Source organism: Leptidea sinapis, chromosome 9 (genome assembly GCF_905404315.1).
Source record: "Leptidea sinapis chromosome 9, ilLepSina1.1, whole genome shotgun sequence".
NCBI lineage: Eukaryota > Metazoa > Arthropoda > Insecta > Lepidoptera > Pieridae > Leptidea > Leptidea sinapis.
Window position 1 is genome coordinate 3,798,047 of NC_066273.1, and position 27,205 is coordinate 3,825,251.

The 27,205-nt window shown below is 37.0% G+C and overlaps 1 protein-coding gene across 4 annotated transcripts in view; it reads left to right on the plus strand.

Moving 5' to 3' along the window:
• LOC126965984 (mitochondrial carrier protein Rim2) overlaps positions 1-27,205 on the plus strand; it is a 56,110-nt gene that overhangs the window by 26,393 nt on the left and 2,512 nt on the right. For all 4 annotated transcript variants that reach the window (XM_050809841.1, XM_050809843.1, XM_050809842.1 and 1 more), the window contains 4 exons: positions 12,761-12,939; positions 18,316-18,428; positions 22,528-22,747; positions 26,777-26,879. In XM_050809841.1, the coding sequence (XP_050665798.1) occupies positions 12,761-12,939; positions 18,316-18,428; positions 22,528-22,747; positions 26,777-26,879 (615 nt within the window). The remainder of the gene's footprint in view (positions 1-12,760; positions 12,940-18,315; positions 18,429-22,527; positions 22,748-26,776; positions 26,880-27,205) is intronic.

Here is a 27,205-nt window from a genome sequence, read left to right on the forward strand (position 1 = left end):
TAGTCTTATTTGTAGGTTGCTAATGCTTGCTGTTGGTTATACTTAACACTGCCGAGCCTTTTTGGACTACCACATTTCTTTTAAGTTAAACAAGTTTTTTGGCATGGCGTGACGCATTTTTTCGGTACTTCTCTCAGAAAAGTTATGCTTATAGCTTGTACTTTTTGTGTAGGTTCATTTATTCAGATTAGTAGTGAATAACGAGGATTGTAAACATATAATCTGTTTTCCACGCAAGAATTTTGAAAATATTGGCTTTGTTACATAGATGGCGGGCCGGCAGCCGTGAACTCATATCGCTCAAAGTCGCTGGCATTTAGTGTCGCCTTAAGTAATCACTGCCGCCCACATTCTCTTGCAACGCCAGAGGAATCACAGAAGCGTTGCCGGTCTTTAATCTTGCCTTTAGACGTTGAGCATCCATCATATTTTTATTTATAAAGATGACCAACTTTCCAGTCACCTGACGTATGTGATAACCGCCATCCTCGCAACTAATGAGGTCTTTGAAAAGCATTGTAAAAAACGAAGAATCTGACTATGATGTTGGAAGTCCCTGACGTGTGACGTGGAGCATTTAAACCTCTTCAAACCTATAAGTATAGTATGAGCTCAAGGGGCCATTTTGCCCGTTATTTTTATAGTATCAGTGTCGTGCAAATATTTCGTGGTGAATAAGTCGAAAATATGTAAGTGCTACGGAACAAAACGCCAGCTTTCTCCTCATAATATTTCATCAGTTCTATTTACATCCAGTCAATAATTTTGATTTGCAAACAACAAATTTCAACATACGATGCTTAGTAAATGTATTATAAGTAGGCATTCTGGCGCAGAGCCATCGCGTGCTTGAGCGGAGCTCTCATTCTGTTGTGAGCGTGATTCAAAATTGATTATTAGGTTAATCTTTTCCTAATGTATATAGATGATGATTTTTTTTTTATGGCAATATGGGACAAGACGAGCACGACGTTCAGCTGATGGTAATTGATACGCGTTGCCTATTACAATGCAGTGCCGCCTAGGATTCTTGAAAAATCCAAAAATTCTGAGTGGGCACTACAATTGCGCCCGTCTCCTTGATACATAAGATGTTAAGTCTCGTTTGCCCAGTAATTTCATTAGCTACGGCGCCCCTCAGTCCGAAATACAATAATCTTTATACAATACTGCTTCACGGCAGAAATAGCCGCCGTTGGGGTACCCATAATCTAGCCGGCATCATGTGCAAAGGAGCCTCTAACTGGTAAAAAAAATTATGATCGTATTTTTTACTTTAAACCTTATATAGCTTTATTCAAAGTGCAGTTTCGTTATCAAAAATTTGTTTACCGTATTAGCTTATAATATTATGGGTTCTTACGAGTCCATTCCTCGTTATTTTTTTTCTACAACAAAATGATTTTCGTATCTGTCCGTTATTTTGTTTGGACTTCACGGTTTTTAACAAGACTGAAGACATTATTTCGTAAGACGGGTTCTGGCATTATAAAAACCGATCAATTTTAGTTAAGTAATCCGGAAAACAAAATTAAAAACTGTAGGACGCGTATGCCGACTTGTAAAACGTCACTTTTGACATCTATATTACTCTCCTTATGATATACTCTTACTATAACGCCGCGTTGTTGTCGAATAGCCCTTTTCTCTCAACACTAATTTTGCTATGAGGTGTCTTCTTGTCTAGGCAATTATTCCGGATGATATTTAACCTATAGAGGTACCTGCACCTCGTAACCCTGCTGTAATGTTCCTCGTTTGCTCACGAGTGAAATAACTAATCTTTACTATGTAGCACTGTACCCGGGGACGTCCGCTCCCAACCGATAGTCGATTGAAACTGGCCTTTCGCTGTACTAACTATTGTGCATTCCTTAAATAGTACTCAACGTCACACGTCTTGACATCGACAGATTAATTGTTTACACATTGTTCAGACTAGATGTCAATACACTACACCTGCTATCTCTGAAAGTATAGTATAAGTATAGTAAAGAGTCAAATCAAATAAAAATATTGTATTTCGTAGGTAAATTGCATTACACTTGAAATATGTCATTTTTTGATACAGCTCGTTCGGAAGGCAGATTTCCTTAGAGAAGAGCGAGCAAGAAATTCTAAGGTTGCTCTTTTCAAAACAGAATGGTATTCCAGGTTCTTATTTTCAATTTTATTTACAAATCATTTCAATTACAATATATGCAAAGTGGTGCAACAAAATACACAAACGTCAATTACTAAATGCCTTACACGAGTAGGTCAAAAAAATGTAAATTAATGAGTAAAAACAGCCGGTTTCTGAATTGAGTATACTTTGAGCATGCCAAATTATGATAATTCTTAAATCGTTCTCAATCTATACTTAAGTATGTATTAACTCATATTTTCCGCTTTTCAATACTTTTGACAGTTGCCAAACAACGTTATAGTTATTGAGTACCTACATTCTTACTTAAAGTACAATACAGTACATAGGCTGCACTAAAAGTATCGGGAATGGAATATTTCCACTGTTCCTGTCATATTAAAATCTTTTTAATCGAAAACTTCTTCTTTTTAAAAATCGAATACCATTTATTTATTTAAAAAAAGATTCTCGGTCTTGTCACAAGGTCTTGTCAAACTTGTTTAGTCGTTGAGAAAATGGAATTGACTCGAGAAAATTCTAGAGCGATGATTTATTATGACTTTCGAAGTGGTTTAACACAAAAACAGTGTGTTGACCGGATGATTTCTGCATTTGGTGATGAAGCCCCATCCAAAACCACAATTTATTGCTGGTTTGCTGAATTTCAACGTGGACGTGTCAAGCTCCGTGATGATCCCTGTCAAGGTCGTCCAAAAACTGCAGTCACCAAAGAAAACGTTGATGCTGTGCGTAAGCTGATTGAAGAAGATCGACATGTGACATACCGCGAAATTCAGCCAACTTTAGACATTGGCATGAGTCAAATACAAATAATCTTGAATGAACAATTAGGTGTAAAAAAGTTGTTTTCCCGATGGATACCGCATTTGCTCTGTGAAGAGCAAAAAGCGGCTCGCGTTACTTGGTGCGTCAGAACTCTCGAAAGATTCCACGCAGGATCCTCAAATGCTGTATACGAGTAGATGCATCAATCGACACTACCTTAAATAAAATAAAGGAAATATGCGAGTAATAGATAAAGTAAGATAGTGTCTACCAATTATAATTAATATTGTAATAACTACTATAAATTGTACTAATGAACAGATGGCAAGCGACTCTCATAAATGTAAAGAGAAAGAAAATAAAGAATAAACATACAAGTTTATCCACTTCATTCTTCATTGTTGCTGAATGCTACTCGGTCAATGGCATTAAAGAAAAACGTTACATAACATAGTAGGACAACGTGTTATCACTATTTATGTCGCGTTGTATGTACACTTGTTTTTTTTTTAGATGAGAACATATTTTTCATTAGTTATACAATGCGCAATTATTTTTTATGAAAATCAGGGACGAGACGAGCAGGACGCTCAGTTGATAGTAACTGATACGCCTTGCCCGTTACAATGCAGTGCAATTCTTGAGAAACCCAAAAATTCTGAGCGGCACAGTCTCATTTGCCGAGTAATTTCACTAGCTACGGCGCTCTTCAGACCGAAGCATAGCAACATGTTACACATTACTGCTTCACGGCAGAAATAGGAAATAATGTGTAAGCATTGTGAGCGCAATTGTAGTGCCGCTCAGAATTTTTGGTGTTTTCAAGAATCCTAAGCGGCATTGCATTGTAATGGGCAGGGAGTATCAATAACCATCAGCTGAACGTCCTGCTCGTCTCGTCCCTTATTGTCATAAAAAAAAATACAAGACGAAAAATCACGGCTAGGTATTGGTGTGTATTAAGCAGATAGATCTTGAAAATAATACTGCCAAAAGCAGACGAGAGCGTCAAGTTTTCCGGAATAAGTACGTTAGGTGCGGACTTGATAATTATTGTTTATTATCATTTACATTGTTGAATCAGCTCACTTGTAGATTTATCTGACTCCAGCGGACTGTTATCACACTTGCGCTAATATGCAATATACAAGCTAATATACGCATAGACGGAGCCAACGAAAATTATTGCACAGAGGTGTAAAATATGTTGTTATTTTTTTGAGCGGCAATAAAAGGCATTTATTTTCTCAAAATTGATTCCTTTAGAATTATTTTTGATGTCATTTCTATTATACTAGATACTAGTACCGCTTCGGAAACAAATGGCGCTCTGAGAGAGAAGAGGCGGCGCAAGATACTCTCCCAGCATTCTTTTTTTGCGTTCTTTTTAAAGTTTTGACCCATCACAAACGCATACCCACTATGGTTGAGTTGTAACATATTCTCATCACCGAGCGTTCGTGCTTTGGTCGCCCATCGTATTCTGGGGAGTGCAATTGAGTGCAACGTGAACACCTCACGAGAAACCCAGCTTTTTGCTGGCTTCTGTGGTGGTGCATGTAAGCGTAGGTGGCGGTATGTATGTACAATACCGAATTAAATATAGTTTAATATAAGGTGGTTCGCATATTGAAGAAGATAAAAAATTAATGAGTGATATAATCCATGCACGCATTTTTAATTCAACTAGATCTGGTATCAGGATTGTGGCTAATCTGGAATATCTGGGAGAAAGATGATGACGATGTTGATATAATTCAGTCATGCATTTTTACGACAGACATAGATCCAAGTAGATAACGCAAATCCCTCCTCTGTCTGTATGAAAACCAATCGTGCCCATTTTTTGTACCTACTGTGACGTCGTTAAAAATGCCAGTGCATCGAGCCTAACGTTTAGCCACTCACCTCATTATTAGTTGACGTTTTCAGTACGTCGGTATAATAGTCGGTATTGCTTATTACAAAAATCAGCAATGTATTTTTATTATTATAAATCATAATAAAAATAAAATAAAAGCGGCAAAGGAAGAGCATTGCTCCTCTTTTTGTCCCCATTTTGACACGCGAAGTACATACACTCGCGGCATCTATCTGGATCAATGTCTGTGTTTTTTACTTAAAGTAAAACTGGCTATCTTATAGATTAAAAGGTGATTTTCTATTCAAAAACTCTTAATGATTAATGATCATAAATAATACTTTTGTGTATGTTATAGAAGAGCTCATGTGAGTCACTTTTTGATGTGATCATAAACGAAATCTTATTCTTTCTGAGATCGGGGTTCACATGTAACGAACGACGGCGAATTAAAAAGGAAGCACGTGTAGAAAGGGGAGGAAAAGTGACGGAGGACGTTCCGATGGCTTTCGTTTCGCTCTCATTCTTTGCATGTGGACAAGGCGTTAGGAGACGCTCCGTCTATCGTCTCAGCCCCTGATAAAAGATAGTTCGTGAGTCGCGGTGATAAGTGGGCACGCAAGGCATGCGTGGAGACCGCGCGGTGTTCGCGTATCACTATGTTGTCGGACGTCAAATTATATCTTAGCAGATATTAGCATCGTGACTTGCGGCGGCTAATCTGTTTACTTTTCCACAAAAAACGATCAATATTTTGAAGCTCGGGGCGATAATTGATCTGATTTCATACCGGTACGCCAATTTTGTTACTGAGCTTCCTTTGTGTACTGTGTAGCATGGGGCATAGATGGTGGTGTCCACTTAACATCAGATGAACCACAAGCTGTGGTTAACGTTTACGTTTAACCAAAAATATGTTTAACGCTAACTGTTTTTTTTGTTAAATGACAACTCCGTTATTCGTGTTCGCCAAGGATACCTACTAGGTACGCGTACCATGTGTAACACAGTGCTTTCTCAACAATGTAACGGCTCTTTCGATGTATGTGACAAGGACTCGGTATATTTGGTTAAAAGTTAACTGGTATTTTTTGTAAAATGACTAAAAAACTACGTTATTCGTGCTCGCCAAGGATTCCACCTTCGCACGACACGCCACAAATTAGGATATCATGCCCACCATCTGGATGTGGGGCGGTCCTCCACAGTGCGGTTTTCAAGGAGGTTTCTTCCACGTACTACAAAGCTGTGGAATGAGCTTCCTTGTGCGTTGTTTCCGGAACGATATGCCATGGGTACCTTAAAAAAAAGCGCGTACACTTTCCTTAAAGGCCAGCAACGCTCCTGTCATTCTACTGGTGTTGCATGAGAATGTGGGCGGCGATGATCACTTAACATCAGGAGACCCTTACGCTCGTTTTATTTATAATGTCAAGGTTCTTTCGATGTATGTGACTAGGATTTTTGACAGTAGATTTGGTTAAACGTAAATTGCTGTTTTTTGTCCATAAAATCTGGAAATAAGTAGTTTGCATAAAGAATCCAGTTTCGAAGGGGAACGATAGTGCGGGGTCAGATGTGCCAATGTTATCACATAAAAGTCGACACTATTTACGTCATGAGTTTGTTTACACAGCGCCATTGATAAAGTTGTTAAAATATCTTAATTGGAAGGTGACAGTCATTGTTTTAATTTGCACAGGTTCAAGGAGAATATCGCGTTTATTTTTAGATATTTTTAATTTGATTGGCTGACCCGTTAGATAGATTGGTTTGACTGAGTTCGTATCGACCATAGCTTTTCTGTTCGAGTATTCTTTTTATTGAAGAGACTGAAACTGAACCGATGTTAAGTGACCAAAGGAATCACAAGAGCATTGTCGGCCTTTAACGAAGGTACGCAATTTTTAAGGGTACCAATGTTTACCCTTCCCACTCTAGTTGTAAAAACCAGACTCTCGTCCATCTGCCTCTGTAGAATCTTAGAAAAGATGATCACGACCTCGAAAAACTGATGGTTACTGGGAAGGTACGCCCCAGAGGTCGCAGCCCTATAAGATGGTATGACCAAATCTGCACCTCTCCGGACTTCACTGCACGTAGCCAAAGACACACAGATGGCGAAATATCGTCAAAAAATTGAATCCTCTGAGAGAAATACGACGCGAGGAGGACGTTTACCCGATTCTTATTCGAACTCATTCCACGCACGTTTATGCACAAATTTAAAACAGTAGGTACTATGGAGGAACGCCACATATCCAGATGCTGAGAATGATAGCCGAGATTGTGGCGTGTCTTGTAAAGTTTCAATTCGGCGGCAAGAATCAAGGTAAATAGCTCTCATTCAGGAACACTCCCCTTGATAAACTCGATATAGAAGACGCACTATGAAGCAACGGTTCTACACAACGCCAAGTGATCGAGTCGTTCACAAAATATTGGATTCCGAACGATTTGACCAGAATCTTTAAAAAAAAATCTGATAAGACTTTACATAATTGAATAAAAATTTGTTGTTTACGAATAATACATAAAAACGTTTTTTTAACATGTATGTGTGACAAATAACATTTCAATCACCAATTGAAGGTAACGTAAAATTTAGTTTTTTCCCGTCGTATAAGGCATAATAACAGGCAAGTCAGTACAATTCATTTGACATAATCTGTTTGGTAAATAAACTAAATAAAGTTGTGCACTTAATTAAAAAAAAAATAAGTATCCATTGAATGAAACAGATGAGTAAAGGTCGTTTCGACACGTATCTTAGACAATAATATTCTATTTGCCTAAGACTTTTAATTGCATTCGATCTGATCGTAGAATGTATTTTAGGTTAACTTCCTGGAGCACTTAGTTCACATTCGCTACATGAACAAACTACATCAACTACTTACTACTCGAAGTCGGACTGCCTTTGAGTGTTAGGGTTGCGCTGTGTAAGGCGACACTAAATGCTAGCGACCTTGAGCGATACGAGTTCAAGGCTGCCGGCTTGCCATCTATGTAACAAAGCCAATATTTTCAAAATTCTTGCGTGGAAAACAGTTTATATGTTTACAATCCTCGTTATTCACTACTAATTTGAATAAATTTACCTACACAAAAAGTAGAGTAGTACTAAAAAAATGCGTCCTGCCATGCCAAAAAACTTGTTTAACTGCAAAGAAAAGTGGTAGTTCAAAAAGGCATCAGTTCAGTGTTAACTATAACCAACAGCAAGCATTAGCAACCTACAAACAAGACTTCAGGATATGTGTAACAGGATTAAGTAATGTTGATTGCTCGAAATGCTATATTTTCACCACAAAACTTGTCTAAAAACACCATGTTTGCGTGTTTTCTGCTTACTCTTCGCCTTAACAGTGGCCGGCCGGTGTCAAATCAACTACACTCGAATCCTGAAATATGGCAGTTAAATAAAATAGAAACCTCATATACGCACTGCGTGGTCGTTTCCATCGGCGTCGGTCTGTTTCAGATTAATACGAAACGCTGAAAAAATTGATGTCCAATCTTCTGACTCGGAACTTGAGGGAACTAAGAACTTGTTATCAAACAACATTATAGATACGATAAACAGAGAAAGAATTGTATGGACGTTGAGACTGTTGCCGATAACCTAGATTCATAATAGGTTTGCTTATCTTAGGAATGTATTCCGTTACATTGTATTGAGTGGATTGTATTATTATGTAACTAATATTGATGATAATAGGTAGGTATATACATAGTTTATTCTTAGTTTATTAATAATAATTTAAACAACATGCTAGATACACCCAAGATCATGAGCAAAATAATATTAAACATACCGAGATTAGGGGCAAGAAGCAAACACAAACTTTTCTATCTACCCACCGTAAGAACTAACGTTGGCAGCAACGCGCCCACTATATCGTGTCTGTCATTCATTAAATAATATTTTGAAGACATCGGGGGCTAATCCATTTTGCCATAGCCTCATAGTATTAAAACGTAAAGTATTGCAACTATAGTATAACGATTCTTTAATTACTTATTATCCAATTTTTTCTTAATATACTGTTACTGCCTTATTCATAATAAAACGCTTTTCGAAGGTATTAAGCTACATTAGTTAAAACGTGTTTTAAGCCTATCGAACGTTCGATAAAATTCCTTATTCATATTCGTTAGATAAATCTCCCATAACTAATACGTCTCTCTACTTCAAAACTCAAAGTTTTGAAGTCAATCTATGACGGATATCCAACAACTTTGAGCAGGAAGCTATTTATCATTAAGCTATTATGTCGGCCATATTTTTTTGCGTTCGAGTGCTTAACATAGGTTTATAGAAGGGTCCTAGCTACTATAAGTCATCTCAGCTTTATAGAAGAGATAATGAGCGTTTTGGCTATAATATGCGATTATGAATACCATTTTTTAACAAGTGTATATTAGCGATGTTTTAAATCTCCGCTAAGTCATTATGAATAAGACAGTTAGTCTTTGTGTTATATATAAGTGCCCAATAGAAATGATTCTCGTTTAAGTTGTACCTGTAGTTGACTCTTACACTGGTACTATTTTCGTGCAATATTTAAGTTTAAGAGTGTATTGTGTATTGGAGCACCTTTAAATAAATAAATAAATAATATTTAAATTATTTTTCCCCTTTCAAAACATCCTACATCATACTTATGTAGGAATCCTACCGGTGACGGGTAGACAAAGGGGGGCGAGGTAATCGCGATTGATGAATAAGATTGTGAATTTAACAACAGAATTTGTCAATGATTTGCTATTTTCGTGGGATAGTGTTTTGACATTTTTCTTTTCTCATAAGTTCAGTAATGGTAAATGATAAACAGTTTTTATGGTACGTAGGTATAAAATTATGTATTAGTATGTGGAGCGCCCTTACAGTGACAATATGATTTAAGTGGCAATGTATCTACTAATCGACTTATAACAAACAGTGGAAGCTCCTTTGCACACGATGCCGGCTAGATTATGGGTACCACATCGGCGCCTATTTCTGCCGTGCAGCAGTAATGTGTAAGCATTACTGTGTTTCAGTCTGAAGGGCGCCGTAGCTAGTGAAATTACTGGGCAAATGAGACTTAACATCTTATGACTCAAGGTGTAGTGCCGTTCGGAATTTTCGGGGTTTTTCAATAATCCTGAGCGGCACTGCATTGTAATGGGCATAGCGTATCAATTACCATGAGCTGAACGTTCTGCTTGTCTGGTCCCTTATTTTCATAAAAAAAAACAACAATAACAAGTGCACCAGTAGATAATTATGAAATATCTAAGTACGACAGAGTCAGCAGCAGTATACAATAATATTATTAATATTTCATATAAATAAAGTTTATTAATCTTTATTATTAATAAATAAAATAAAAAAATATCCGACTGAGCCTTGCCTGCTTTATTGGTTAAATAAATAAATACAAATAAAAAATAAAAATTGCTCGGATTTTTTAGAATGTACAATACTTCAACAATAAAAAAACTAATAGAACATCTGGATTCGAACCGGGGTCTTCTGTTTCCGGATCACCCAATGTCCCCATAGTCTTGTATATACTGGTGAAATTTACCTTTGTATTTTAATGTTATTGTAGCTGTTTCTCATTAAAACACGGATAAAACTACATTTTTTAAAATTGAAACCAAGCTAGATCGATTTCTTACCCCCGAAACTATCTGTATACATTTCATTAAATTCATTGGAGCCGTTTCCAAGATTCATATTATATATTTACAAGAATTGCTCGTTTAAGTTTTAGTTAAGTTTATATAAGATTAAAACAGCCTTTAAAACTAACTCAAAAGTGCGTTATTAAATAACTTTAGCTTGGCGAAGTAAGTTTATGATCTAGCCAAGACTCAGTCTATTCTCTTCCATATCACTCTGTCTTTCCTTCTATCACTTTTGGTCTTCCCTTCTCCAATAATGCCCTACAGGTCTTTACCATCGCGTAATTAAATTCTTGGTAAGGTAGGTAATAGTCCGGTCAAAATAGACATTCAGCGTTACATAAATTCCCTAAAGAAGCTGAAAAATAACACGAACGTTAAGGGATACAATATAATAAAATTGTGAAATGTCCTCATCGATCCCAGGTGTGCTAAAAATTTTATTCACAGTTGAAGTTCGCAAAAGTAGGTTTTATTGGATTATTTTGCGAAACAATTAGTTTTATGATAAAAAAAAGATCCGTTTTTCTTTTTTTCTTTTTTCGAGAGGAGGAAAAAACATTTACGTATTGAAGACCCGATAGCGGGGCCCATATGTTGGGCTCAGGTGTAAAAACCTCCTCTGTGCTGATAGCCCTAAATAAAGGCTTTTACAGCGAAGCCGGGCGGGGGCCTTGGAGGCCGAAAAAGTAGCTCACAGGCGCGGGGTGTCTCGGAAGGAGGCTCGAATCTCGGACCGCCTGCTCACTAGGCTGGATGGAGAGATGATCACTAACGATCTAATATATCTGTTAGTCCAATGGACTCTATGTTTGAAGAGACTAACAAAAAAGCTCCGACAACAATTGTAGATCATGCAATTAGCTACAAAAATTGTCATCACACTCTATCTCCTAAGATTCACTAACTCGAAGAAAATGCGATTCTAGAATTTACTAAAGTTGAATTCCCCATAGCACACGTTTCCACACGACCTGGAAGTTGTTAGCTAGTTTTCTTCACGCTGTTTTAAGGTGGTTTCCACAGTAGGCCTACTCCACGGTCAATTTGTTTAATTTACTAGCAGAATAATTCATTCGTAGTTATAGGCTCTTCTATGATCAATCTTCTTAAATCGCTCTTTTTTGCTATTTCACTCCAAAATTGATTTCAAATATCATGATGATTGAAAGATATCACTTTACAAAAAGGCAACCTTCACGGTGATTGTCAATAAATCATAAATTTTAATTGCCCAACAATTAAATTTATGAGAAATTAAAATATCATTATGATTAAGGGAAGGGATATTATTTAACAAAAAAATATAACAATCATGATGATTGTCAATAAAATATAAATTTTAATTCTTGTTTATCACTGTAATTTAGTTTTAATCGGAGTTTGATAGTTCTGTTATCTATATTTGAATTTGTACATTCTTTTTTTAATTCTTTCAATGTAAACAGACAGTCGTCGCTAGATTTATACCCAGCAGTGCATTTTAATAATTAAGCATAATAACTTAGATTAAGAATTGGCCTCCGCTTCGCTTCAACTAGATACCGTAGTCCCTAAGAACTATAGCTTTTTTTTTATTACGGCAACTATCAGATGCTTGTGTGCGTTGCATCTTGACACTCAATGGCATCTTTCCAATTTTGTAACATACATGCATATTTTGGAGAATACAACTTTAGTAAATCATAAAATCGCTTTTTCTCCGAAATATTGAATCTTAGAGGAGAATATACAAGGACAATTTTGTAGAATATTGCATGATCTTCAATAATTTATGTCGGACTTTTTTTCATGCACACACCGTTCGGAAAAAAAATCCCAATTATCCATTTTTGCGAACTGACCTTGAATATTTTTTCGGATGGGATCGATGGACTTTTCATAATTTTATTGTACTGGTATCCCTAACGTTCATGTTAGTATTCACCTACTTAGGAAACTATGCTCTATGCAAGAGTCCCACCACTGTTTTTCGGCTATTCAGTGGTTATTTTCCGCAACATGTCTACTGTTCGCCTATTTTGCGTGAAAATAAGTCATTAAATTCACTCAAGGTCTTTGGAGCCTGGAGTTTTAGACAGCCACACTGCAAAATTATTAACTTCACAAAAAAAATATATTTAGTCACAGGTGTGTTTGTGTTCCCTAACTTTTTAAACGTAGAGGTGTCGAATAAACGTATATAGTAATTCGTAAATGGTAAGCACTCGGTTGGGGTCGACAAGGCGCCTTGGATGAGATGAGACCACCCCTGCTTTTGCGCGTCACGCATATCGAAGGCTTAGTAATGACCACTGCTATTATTTCAGGTACATAGTGAAGAATGAAGGTGCCCGCGCCTTGTTCAAGGGTCTTGGGCCGAACATTGTGGGGGTAGCTCCCTCCAGGGCTATTTACTTCTGCACATACTCTCAAGCGAAGGCGATCCTCAACCAGCACATCTCGCCAGACACACCTATCGTCCATATCTCCGCGGCTAGTGCTGCCGGTAAGTGGACCTGACTAATTAATTAATCTAATAATCAAATAAAAAAATAATGATCATAATCGATTCACCCAGTGAAAAGTTCTGAAGTAACAAACATAAAAAATACCGATGATTCGAGAACCTCCTCCTTTTTTGAATTCGGTTAAAAATTATTATGACAAAGTGTTTATATGAATGAATATCAAACCTTATACATTTTACCCTTAGATAAGTTATACGTTTCTTGCTGCTAGAACCAACAAGTAAGTAACAGCAGTGAGAGGCTCCTTTGCACCGGATGCCGGCTAGATTATGGGTACCACAACGGCGCCTATTTCTGCCGTGAAGCAGTAATGTGTAAGGGTGCCGTAGCTAGTGAAATTACTGGGGCAAATGAGACTTGACAACTTCTGTCTCAAGGTGACGAGCGCAGTTGTAGTACCGCTCAGAATTTTTGGATTTTTCAGTAAACCTGAGCCGCACTGCATTGTAATGGGCAAGGCGTATCAATTACCAACAGCTGAACTTCCTGCTCGACTCGTCCCTTATTTTCATAAAAAAAACGTAAGGATTGTTACTTTAGTGCGTGTCAGAAGCTACGTTACGTCTTACACTCGCGATTTGTCTGTCACATTGTCTTAGTGTGCTGCGTGCATTGCTCAAAATAGAGGTTAACTATCAACCCCAAATTTATTTTCGACGTTTTCCCGGCTGTCACAGTTTATCTAGACGTAAAAATATTAGTATAGTATTGTATGCAGACTCATTTAAAGTATAAAACAGAACCCCAACTTAACCGAATATTTGTCCAGTCGTTATCAACCGGTCACAGTATTGATAAATTATTATTCTTTGGAAATGCGACGCATACATAACCGGATTTATCTGACTGCCAAGTCAGATATATCCAGATTGGATTGGATAGACTATTTGGTGTTTGAGTATTTTTTTGCATCACTTTACATATTATATTTGAAATGATTTTTAAAACTAGTAATGTAACATGTGGCAACGAGTTTTTTGCGACTTCTTCTCATTAGCTCAACCCTTGTGGTGGGTCGCCCACCCCAAATTTTTTTATTTTTTTCAATTTATTATGATTCAGCATTAAAAAATACACACAACTTCAAATTTTCACCGTTCTACGATCAACACCTATTTTTCACACATACATCCACAGAGATTCAATAGAGTTGCAAGATGGCAATCGATTTTTTTGACGATTTGATTGCTTATTATGTTTTTTATGAAATAAGGGACGAGACGAGCAGGACGTTCAGCTGATGGTAATTGATACGTCCTGCCCATAACAATGCAGTGCCGGTCAGGATTCTTGAAAAACCCAAAAATTCTGAACGGCACTACAACTGCGCTCGTCACCTTGAGACATAAGATGTTAAGTCTCATTTGCCCAGTAATTTCACTAGCTACGCCGCCCTTCTGACCGAAACACAGTAATGTTTACACATTACTGCTTCACGGCAGAAATAGGCGCCGTTGTGGTACCCATGATCTAGTCGGATTCCTGTGCAAAGGAGCTTCCCACTGGTGTGTCAGTGTAATTTTCGTGACCAACATGAATAAAGTGATTTTGATTTAATTTGACTTACAATACTAGCGTATAAATAAACGACGCTTGCGATAGAGAATAACATCGACCCTATTGTAATTGTAACCGATTATGATTGACAAGTCGTCAATAGTCAGCCACGCTTGACATTAACTCGATAGTAGTTTGATTATTAAACCACTAGCTGACGTACCACTGACCTGTATAAATACCACTGGACAGGCTGATCTATATGTTTGGCAGCAATTTTTTTTGTGCCTGTTAGAAGCGCCACCCGCGAGCGTCCGGAGAACTAATTTTGACCTTTAATACTAATAAGGCTGCGAAGGAACGTACAATTACTCTGAAGTATTTTTGCATATTGAATTAATTTCGTTCGTTTTCCGTGTTATTTATACTTCAACATTCAACGTAATAAAGTACACAATAATTTTTTGTAAATAGTTTCCCACCATCTATGTTGTCCACTAGGTTGTCATCGCTAGTTTTAGTACCGCAGACTCTCGCTACATGGCCAACAGCGCCAAAATGGCGGATATCAAACAGGCACAAAAGCACTTTGACAGCCGCCAGTCCATTGGATAATACGAGGGCTGCACTAAAAGTATCGGGAATCAAGGAAGTGACACAACATAACTATTTAAAAAATATGTATTTGTTGCTTTTCGAAGTATTCTCCGCGAAATTTGACACATTTTTCCATACGATGGACCCAATCATTGAAGCAACCATTCCATTCGGAAGTTGAGATCTCCAAAATGGCCGTTTTGTAGGCGTCCACAGCTTCTTCAGGTGATGAAAATCTCTGCCCACGCAATTTATTCTTTATTTTAGGGAAAGTATAAAAATCATTAGGGCTTAGGTCGGGGCTGTACGGCGGATGGTCTAATAATTCTATGTTTTCTTGCTCTAAAAACTCTTTTGTTCTGTGCGCGGTGTGATAACTCGCATTGTCGTGATGGAGGATGATGCGGCGTTTGCAGTTCTCTTTACGGAGTTCAGAAACGACCTGTGGCAAACAAACCTTTTTTTAAATAAATAAATGGTATTCGATTTTTAAAACCAAGAAGTTTTCAATTAAAAAGATTTTAATATGATAGGAACAGTGGAAATATTCCATTCCTGATACTTTTAGTGCAGCCCTCGTAGTAGAGGTCAGTGTAACATACACATTGACAAATTAGTCACGCATTTCGCACGTTCACGTTAGTTGTCAAATCGTCTCTACGCTTATAATATATTCCAAGTCTATGAATATAACATTGTTTTCGTTTACACACTGTATACATTATAACCACGATTTCGCGTGGTATATTTATGTCACGTGGGCTTAAATATCTTCCAAAGCCGATAATATCTAGAGGATTATGAAATTATTGATAATAATTATTGTCTACAATGCGGAATTATAAATAAGTATCAATTTTGAATGTTTGTAAAGATAAAGATCGTCAAAAGACCTCCATTTATTTTTCAAACGCTTGATACCAACATAACTTGTAGAGATTAATATGTTTATACACGTATGTATGTATGTATTTATTATAGTATTTCCATTCACTGTATTCTCATAATTTTTGTAGCCAGAATTACCAATTATCCACACCACATATAGTGTTATGTGAAGAAATCAAGTCTTTCAATTTCAAGTATTTTTGATATTATATAATGAAATTATGTCAAATTAGGAATCATCTATCGATATACATCTCTATACATATACATATAAATAAAATTGGAGTGTCTGTTTGGAATATATACACCAAATACACCAAAATAACATTTTTTTAAATTTTTGACTGTCTGTTTGTTCCGGCTAATCTCTTAAATGGCTGGACCTATATTGTCGGGACTTTAACTGGCAAGTAGCTGATGTAATAAAGAGTAACTTAGGCTACGTTTATTTTAGAAAAATAACGTAATTTTGCAATTTCCAAGACCAAGAACGGTCTAACTGTAAAAATAATTGATATGGCAAAACAACGTTTGCCGGGTCAGCTAGTTGAAATATAATATTATGTACTTCGCACTATTCGCGATTCGAACAAACACTTTATTCATCTGTAGGTACTATACTGTAATCCGTACACTTTTGTGTGGTTTAATATTAAGCATGATAAATATATATAATTAAAAAAAATCGAATCCTCGCACGGCAAGATAAAACATTTCGTACTTAATAGAAACATATCTAAACAGTTTGTTAATATTTAAGTAGTATTCCTCACTTCTGGGATTAAGTACATAAATTTAATTTGTACCCAAATTTATGGTCGATGTGGGCACTACCAGTACCAAACTTATTATGTGAAACCAGAGGATATTTATAACATAATCGTAATATTTAGTGTGAAGTGTCCATAACAGTAAATAAGTGAAAAAAAATCGACCTCGTATCAAAATATTGGCGAACAAACAAGTCTATCAGGTTTAGTCACATGTTGCGCCCATTAATTTGGAATTAATAATATCTGCGTAGCAATGGAGGGGTGTGTCAGCATCCAGAATGCTAAAGAAATCCTATTGCATTTGCCTCTGTTACCTTTTAACACATATACGCATTTAGATGAAGTTTGACAAGATGTTAAGCAGTCAGTGAAAATAAAAACAGAATTCCAACACAAACCACTGTATTATGTGCAGATTTTACAATCATAACTGTTAATTTTCAAATATACACTCTCGGAATTATTTAACAGCACTTTAAGAGACCCGCAAACTACAGACTTTCGATCGGCCGATAGTTTGGTTGAGTTCGGCTGTTAAGTGCGCACACTGGCCCGACTAAACAGTTGGGTCTGTGATGAGTGCGCACACTAGACAACTATCGGCCGAGAGTTTTAGGGACGATTCGCTATTAGTTTTAAATCGGCTATTGATAAATCTGGCCGACTAAACAATCGGTGGGGTGCGCGCCTAGAAGAGCGCTGTACTGATTTAACAGTCGGCCGATAGTTTGCTGACGGTTCAGTTTGAAGGCAATCGTGTAGCCCATCAAACTTTTTTTGTCGGCCAATACCGAATCGTTATAATGTGCGCACTCTCATACATCTTCATACTGATTAAGAAACCGACCAAACTATCGGCCGATCAAAAGTCTGCAGTTTGCGGGGTCTCTAACACTGCAGAATTATTAATTTAATCCCGAGCGAGGCATTCTCTCCTCTCCTCACCCCTCCACGACACGTTTGTTTTTCGTCTAGTCCAGACTCCAGTTGCATGGAAGCTTTGTTGAGTGACACGTCGCACACTGTACTGACTCTGGATTGTGACTGGTTCGTCTGCTCCTGTCCAGCTGCAGTGCAGGAGCGCCGAGTCTGGACTAGACTGGACTGGTCTGGTCTGGTCGGGTCTGGACGTCCCTGCTGGCCAGACCGACTCCGCTTGCAATGTAGGACCGGCGATAGACTTTGTTCAGACGCGAACTTGACTGTTCTATTCGGCTGTCTTAGCTTATCCTCAGTATAATTTCAGCTATCATAAGACAATAAAAACGAAATAAAAGATTATTGTAATCTTACATAATAATAATAATATTGACACACTCTTACAGAAATTATCTTGCCTCAAAATAGGCATAGCCTGTACTATAAGTACAAGACGACGATATATTTAATACAATATAGTTAAACATACATATACATCATATAAATTAGTGCACCTACCGGGATTCGAAACCGGCACCTCCTAACTTAGTAGGCAGGGTCAATAACTGGGCTATAGGGGTGGTTGTCACATGTTTTACGTGAGTAAACTTAAAGACTTCAGTCTTAGTAAAAGCAGAGTTTAGAAATCAATAAACCTGATAAAGTAACTTTTGGTTGCAGGGTTCGTGTCCTGCACAATGACCAATCCCATCTGGTTCGTGAAGACCCGGCTGCAGCTCGACGGACAGAACGTGACAGCCCTGGAGTGCATTAAGAGAATATACGCGAGACATGTAAGCTAATTTTTTCGCAACGAATTAAATTTTTGAAGTTATATACGATACTTCTTTAGGCGCGTCATGAAAAAATGATGAGAGTGAAATTTTAAGATGCGCGCGCATCACAAGAGTTACAGGGTGAAGTTGGTTACTAAAACTTTGTGACGTTTGCGTCATTCGTTTTTTTTTTTTGGTTTCTTCGTTGTCCATTATTGGGACAGGCAAAGGATTCAAGCCCATACAGCCGTATTTATTATTTAATAGTCCTTTTAATAATGTATTCATATTTAATAAATGTATTCATCATTTAATATTAATTACTACTTTGTATATATTATAACTTCCTTTATATAAATTATACTTTCAACAGGATTCCTGTGTGGACGGAAGTACTGACAGCAAGTAGCTGTCGGTACTTCTATAAAACGGTATTGTTACGTCGTATGTTCGCAAGAACTCGATATGTACTTACCGGCGTTCAGGAACCTTGACCTTGACGAACTTGCTTTTCAAAAACATGTTTTTCTTGTTACTACTTACTGTTTGACATTATTGTGTAATGATCCTTACTGGTATATCCAAGGGGTTGAGCATTATTCATTCATAAAGCTAACATTCTGGGCGATACCTTTTTTTTATAAAATAAGGTTTGAGACGAGCAGGACGTTCAGCTGATGGTTATTGATACGCACTGCCCATTACAATGCAGAGTGCCGCTCAGGATTCTTGAAACACTCAAATATTCTGAGCGGCACTACAATTGTGCTCGTCACCTTGTGTCCACATGATGCTAAGTGTCATTTACCCAGTAATTTCACTAGCTACGGCGCCCTTCACACCGAAACACAGTAATGCTTACACATTACTGCTTTTCGGCAGAAATAGACGCCGTTGTGGTACCCATAATCTAGCCGGCTTCCAATACAAAGGAGCCTCCCACTGGTACCTAGAACAAGCAATACTAAAGTGTTATAAGTGGTCAGTATTATTTAGTTATTGGTACACAGTAAGTAGCCCCTTGATGGTGAATCGTCCGGATTTCGGACTGTCACTGAGGTACCGCAATGGTGCGCCTTCCGAATTTCGGAAGGTCGCGTTAAATCCAACGGTTTTATTGTACTATCCTACTTCCACTTAGCAATATTTGATTGTAAATAGAGCGAGATGGCCTCCAATACAAAAACCGTTAGGCATACAATACATTTTTTCACATTTGACTGGAGACCGGTCAATTTTGATCTTTGCTTCAAACAGGCTTGGTGAAAAAAAAAATGTTCCAAGCATTTGTTTTTTATTATTGTATATTTTTTTAAGTTAGTTCATATTGTAAATAAAACAACTTATCAAAGCCGTCTGTCTGTGCTTTTATTTATTTACAATTCAAAGAATTATGCGTTTTGATAGGTACCCTAACTATGGTTCAGGACTGCATACACTCAAAGCACAATTTGTCTTAACATTTTATGGTAAATCGTAGATAATTTAAATCTGTGCGTGTATTTATGTGTAAATAGTCATTTATGTCACATTAAACAATTGTTTGCGAAAAATTTGCCAAAAAAAAATGGCGAATTTGACGGGCACCGCAAAGGGGGTAGGTAGTATTTACTGATGCATTTGAATAATATTGTTCAAATTTTATTACAATATCAAGAAGCATGGCCGTATGGCCTTGAGACTAGGGTTGCCTACCGTACTTAAAAATATATCTATAACACTAATAGAGTATATTTTATTCTAATATACTGTTTTTACGTATGCCAGCTATACTCATTGTCTGTCTATTTACTATATTTAACATACTGGTACCGAAAACAATTAAACTCGGTCGTTTATGAACGAAGCCATAATCATTCACATCAAAATACATATTATATTTTGTGTTAGTGACAATTTGTTGTAGGATTAACTCGTTTTACGGCCGTTCCCAATATACTATCTACAGATAGAGATAAATTACTACCTTCTACTGTCAATAATCTGAAGCTGTCCCAATATACCCGATAAGTCATTCTTATCGCCTTATATTGGGACGCGTGCAAATTGCAATTTCCATACAAACTTTATATCGCTGGTAAGCTATACGTCGTCCCATTGACAGACAGCGTGCACGGATACGGTGAGTTACCGTCGATAAGTTTATTGGGACAGAAAAGTCAACGATAGTTACGATTTTTATCTCAAGTAAGAGATAGATTGAATATTGGGAACGGCTTTGTTTATTAAACTGTAATTTTTTATACGCTTTTTATTAGCTTCACGTGTATGTGTGTTTGTTTGTAACCGACTCATTTGACCCGCTTTAAACGGCCAGATTTCGTTCAAACTTCGTAGATTTACCGAGGACCGATGACATTACATTAATTTGATAAAATTATTCCATTTTTCAATTTGTAAAATAAGATTTTTGTTAATTTATATAATTTCCATCTATCTTCTATAAGGCAGAGGAATTGGTGTTAATTTTAAATTTCTTTTCTATTTGTTTTTGTTCGGTTTTCTATAAAACGCGTGTGTTTTAGTTTTTTAAACATTATTTATTACATTCGTCTCTGGAAACAGAAATACTCTACTTCGTCAAGATACACTTGGCAACCCTGCTTGAGACTGTCATAACAAAACAACAACTTATTATTGTGCAATTTATAATGCACTAATTTACTACTATATTTACTCGTCACGAAGGAATGATACGACACAAGGTCGCGTAATCACCTCTAATTATTATTATTATTGTACTATAAATAAGTCAATTTTCCTCGAATAATAATGTTGTTTTAATTTCCATATCTAAGGGCACTACGTGCGCTAGTACTTTTCTCGATGAGTGCGAGTGTAACACAATATACCTACATTAAAAAAAACTTTTAAATGGCGGAAAGACTTTTGACATTATTTCGAAATAAAATATTAATTTTACTCGATATTTTGTTGATTTTCCAATTAACATGGTCACGAGAGACACCCGGCCGAAGCCCTCGACTTCTAACAAGGGGCACTCTCAAAATGTGGGGTATAGTTTATACCAAAATTTGTCCACCCCTGTACCTTCCAATTACGAAATTTAGCACAATAGTTTGTTTTTTTTTTAATTTTGAGCTAAATTTCGTAATTGGTTGTGTAGTTATGGCGTGAAAACATGACGACACCCATTTATACTATTACTAGGTGACCCGACCGAAGTTGTTGTGTTCAAAATAAAAAAAAAAACTCTTGCGGGTCGAATTTCGTAAAATCCGTTCTTTATCAACCTCTACTCGGCGAAAGGAATATTTCTAACAAACTTCAAGTCTCTACGCCTTTTATGGTTCCAGACATATCGTGATGAGTCCATATATAGGTGGAAATCTCTTATATATCTTCGTAACATGTATAAATTACGTGACACGTTGTTTGTCAGTTTTTTTATTATCCACAGAACAACGTCTGTGTCAGCTAGTATATATATATACAGTATGCTGTCTGAAAATGATTATGCTTTGGTGTTGTGTTTAGAAGAGGCTTTTCCGGTGAGAAGTCCCTCAATCCTTGTCCACAAATCTTTCTGTTTGTCTCTGAATTCAGTGGCGCTTCAGCCTGGTGAATTTTAGGCTCCTAGGACCCTGAAGTTGGAAAGCAAGTTTGTTTCTATGACTGTTAAGTCTAAACTGGTAGCTCTTACTGTACTTTTCTATTTCTTGCTTAATGGTTTCCAGTTTTATGTAAATTTAGTCACTATACTTCTTAAATAACTGAGTAAATGAATTGATAAATCAAATCAAATAAGAAAAGTGACAAATATAGAAAATTGTACATTAAGTATCTTTTTATAATATACTTTCTGTAGTTTCTACAAACAATAAATTACTTTATAGAATTTTTGTCTGTTTGTCAAAGAGGTCGGATTACCATATAGCGTACAAATTCTCACAGTAGATACAGACATAATCTTGTTACTGTTTTATAACGTTCACTGCGATAAATGGATAATAAAATCCTAAAACTATTGTTATTTTCTAAATATTTACACATATTTTGCTCTATTTATTCATGCACTCAACCTAGTATCATCCACCGTCCATAAAACACCCTGCAGCAGTAATATGATGAACAAGACGGCTCCTTCTGCCACCAGGGTATCAGAGGCTTCTACAAGGGCATAACAGCTTCGTACATGGGCATCAGCGAGACCGTGGTCCACTTCGTGCTGTACGAGGGTGTGAAGGCGCGCCTCATGGCCGCACGCGGCCGCGATGGAGCTGCCAATGACACGCGCTCCCCGAGGGACTTCCTGGAGTTCATGGGAGCCGGGGCCTTCTCCAAGACAGTCGCCTCCTGCATCGCTTATCCACACGGTAAACACTTTATCTGCAATCATTTTTATAGCCTTTCTTTCCAACCAATAATAATGATAAAGACGGTGTGAATTTTCATTTTTCAGTAATTATGTAAAGATCGAAATGCTTAGATCATTTATACGCTTAGATAGACTGTGACAACTGTGAAAACGTCGACAAAAATAGATGTTGACAGTTAACCTCGATTTAGAGCAATGCACGCACACTATCACAGAGTGATACAAATCGCGAGTGTAAGACGTAGCTTGTCACGCACAGTAAAGTAATAAACCTGGCCTGTTTTCATTGGTTGTCTAACAGTAAGAGGCCCTGTCTATACGTATAAATTATCTCAGTCAGAATGTAACTTCCTATACAAACATTTCAAATTCAATATAAAAAACGATTAAACTCCCATACTTTATAAAATCATCGAATCGTAAATAAATGTGTTTAAGGATAACTATGTTTAAAACGAACCATTGTTTGCCATGGTCCTTAAATATTCTCTGTCGTCTTCAAATTAAATATTATTGTAATACAAGCTCCCTTATCCTCCTGGTCAGTCTAACCTTTACCTAACACATCTACCCACATTTGTGTACTTAACCTATTTTCCGGTGTGAAGTCCCAAAATTTAAATTCTTACTTGGTCTATGTTTTTGTTCATTTAACTTAAGTTTAATTATTAGTTGTAACTTGATGTTGAAATATTTTTATAAAAGGCAACCAGTTGTTATAATAACTGCAAATGATAGAAGGACAGGCAGCCATCTTGCTGACGTCAGATTTATTAAGACACTTCGAAAATCAAAATTGTTTGCAAAACTGTTGAAAGAATATAATATCGTCACACATGAAAAAATTTACTAAATTATTGCGTTGTAAATGATGATAAATTATGGAAAATAAATTCAATTATAAGACGCTGTCCTGCCAGTCTTTCAGTTGTTAAATCAGATTTAGATACAGGGCCGTTAATTAAAATTCAGATGTTTTATTGAAAATAGGCATTTTAAATCACTTATTGAACATTAAAACCTACCACCGATTAGAAGATATAATATGCTTCAGTTCTGAGAATTGGATGGACACAAGAAACTCAGCGGGCTACGGGGTAGTCAGAGCTGGCTCGCTTCTAGTTCTTAAAAGTATTGATCTAGTAGTTGTATAGTATATTTCTATTTATCTAGTGCATTTATATACACCCCAAATATAGGCTAGATCACTTGGCGTTAAGTAGAGACGTCGCTTCATTGTGTGCCTTCTATCGCTGTTATCACGGCAGTGTTCCGATGAGCTGTTTCACCTGATTCCGGCCGCCGAACTCCACCTTCGCACGACACGCCAAAAGTTATGATATCATCCCCTCAACCGAATGTGTGGCAGAACCACAGTGCGGTTTTCAAGGATCTTTCTTCCACGTACTACAAAGCTGTGGAATGAGCTTCCTCGTGCAAGTGTTTCCGAGACGATACGACATGGGTACCTTCAAAAAAGCGCGTACACCTTCCTTAAAGGCCGGCAACGCTCCACTGGTGTTGCAAAAGAATGTGGGCGGCGGTGATCACTTAACACCAAGTGATCCGTACGCTCGTTTGTCCTACAATTACATAAAAAAAAAGTGCGGTTTTCAAGGATCTTTCTTTCACGTACTACAAAGCTGTGGAATGAGCTTCCTCGTGCAGTGTTTCCGAGACGATACGACATGGGTACCCTCAAAAAAAAACGCGTACACCGTCCTTAAAGGCCGGCAACGCTCCTGCGATTCCTCTGGTGATCCGTACGATCGTTTGTCTCCGTCTCTTCCATAAATGCACTAGATAAATTGTCACAAATCAATATTTATCATTGGCAATCTTTGGCAAAGTTCTTGACATATATTGTGGAATGATAAGTTTGATGAATCGAGGTCACATTGAATAACACTAATTCCCTTGTTTCTGAACTACTAAGGTACGCGGAGAACATTGAAATTGTATAATTCAATTCAATTATTCTTTAATATTCCCCTTTTTCTTTGTAATTTTTCATTTTTGTGTTCCGTCTAATTAGTGTAAGCGGCACTGCCGCGCTAATCGGACAATGAATAAATAGACAAAATTGAATAGGCAATAGCAATTTTAATAATAATAATCAAATATTTTCTTAAAAATTAATAAATGTATGTGGAAATGTCAATCTTTTGCACATTTAAGACTTAATCTAGTAGTATAAGACTAATAAAAAAAAATGGCTCTGTCGTAAATCCTATTACTCCACTGCTGAATATCTAAATGATCGGACAGCCTGGGACTAGATTGTGATTATTTTATAGCGACTGTACAATATTGTATATTTTTATTGAAAAGAGCGCATAAAAAATGAATGCTGGGAGAGTTTCTTGCGCCGCTTCTTCTCTCTCAGAGCGCCATTTGTTTCCGAAGCGGTAGTAGTATCTAGTAGTATAAGAAATGACATCAAAAAGAATTCTAAAGGAATCAATTTTGAGAAAATAAATGCCTTTTATGCCTTTTAATCCCAGGCTTTTAAGTCATCAACGTAATCCGAAATTTCATAATAAGCTACACAATTTGGCTTTTATAATTGTTTTAAACTTATTGATAGACAATTGTCTAATATAAAATGGGAGTTTATTATAGAATTGTATACAATTGTCCCGTATAAGAATGACTTATTTTGTGGAGGTGAGTCGTATGCAATACAAGATTATTGATTGTTTGTTGTTTATTTAGTGAATGTCATACGTGTCGCTTTCAAGTCGTAAAAGACTAATCCGATTGAAACGATACTTTGCACACGCATTGTCAGGGTACCGAGAATAGTCAAGTAGAATAGAAATATACGCGATACATTAGTTTTGGTCGTGGATCGCTGGTGCCTGTGGTAGGTAATAAAATACCTGTATTACTGGTCACCAGGATTCCACTTTTACACAGTGACTAAAAAAGCTTGAAATTCAAAAGGATAGAGGTAAATGTGTTTGTGTGTATGCATGAGAGGTATGTATGTGTGTGTGTGTGTGAGAGAGAGAGAGAGAGGGTGTATGTGCAAGCATGCGTACGATAGGGTGTTCTCGGTTTATAGGGTAGACTCTGGCCTAAACTCTGTTAAAGGGTGTTGTTTGATAACAATAGCCAATATGGAGTTGCCTGACTGTCAGAACTTGGCAGTATTCATAAAGTTTTGTTGTGGGATACAGGCGAGGCTTAAAACAACATACCTTCAAGACAGCCCTCTGTGCACGCTCCATAGGATTGTGATGGAACTGAATTCCACGCAGACGAAACAACAGTCCGGTGCTAGTATGTAATAATAGTATGGTTCTTATAATACTTCGAATCTACTTATGAATATTCATTATTCAATCTCATAGTAGATTGGTATCGTATCGGTGGAACTTTAGCTGATAGCCAAGATATCTTCTTATAAAGCCTACGTATTATAGAAACAGAATTCTTTTCATTCTGTCTGTTACGGTTTGTATCCTTTCGGTGATTGACTTATCCTGGTCCACTTATTTAAGGTGACACTAAATGCCAGCGACCTTGAGCGATATGAGTTCACCGCTGCCGGCCCGCCATCTATGTAACAAAGCCAATATTTTCAAAATTCCTGCGTGGAAAACAGTTTATATGCTTACAATCCTCGTTATTCACTACTAATCTGAATAAATGAACCTACACAAAAAAAGTACAAGCTATAAGAATAACTTTTGTGAGAGAAGTACCAAAAAATGCATCACGACATGCCAAAAAACTTGTTTAGCTTCAAAGAAAAGTGGTAGTTCAAAAAGGCTCGGCAGTGTTAACTATAACGAATAGCAAGCATTAGCAACCTACGAATAAGACTTAAGGATATGTGTAATAGGATTAAGTAGTGTTCATAGCTCGAAATGCTATATTTTCACCACAAAACTTGTCTAAAAACACCATGTTTGTGTGTTTTCTGCTTACTCTTTGCCTTAACAGGACTTTCATAGTTGTAATTAAGGTCCGATTAAATGGTATGAAAGCATGTTTATTAATAAATACTTGTACTAAACAGAAGTGGCAAGAACTCGACTGCGTGAGGAGGGTGACAAGTATCGCAAGTTTTGGCAAACGCTGCACACCGTCTGGGTAGAGGAAGGTTACCGCGGGGTCTATAGGTGAGTATTAGTACCCTTACCCATTGTAACATACAACTAATGGAACATACCCTCTACCTTCTGACAGGACTCTTTCAAGTAAGTCCGTTATACATCCGTCTGGTTGTCTGTATTATATAAACCACAACTGTTAGTAAATCAATTTTGCACAGAGTGTACATTAGGTACTATTGCCGCTATAAAAACCAAGATGGCGAATACCAAAATGGCTACCATACTAGTTAATATATACTTAAAACTTAGAGCCCTACCGGCTATATAGGCATGACTACATTCGGTTGCCAAATGTAGTATTGAATCTCATTTATGGTAAATAAACACGCGTG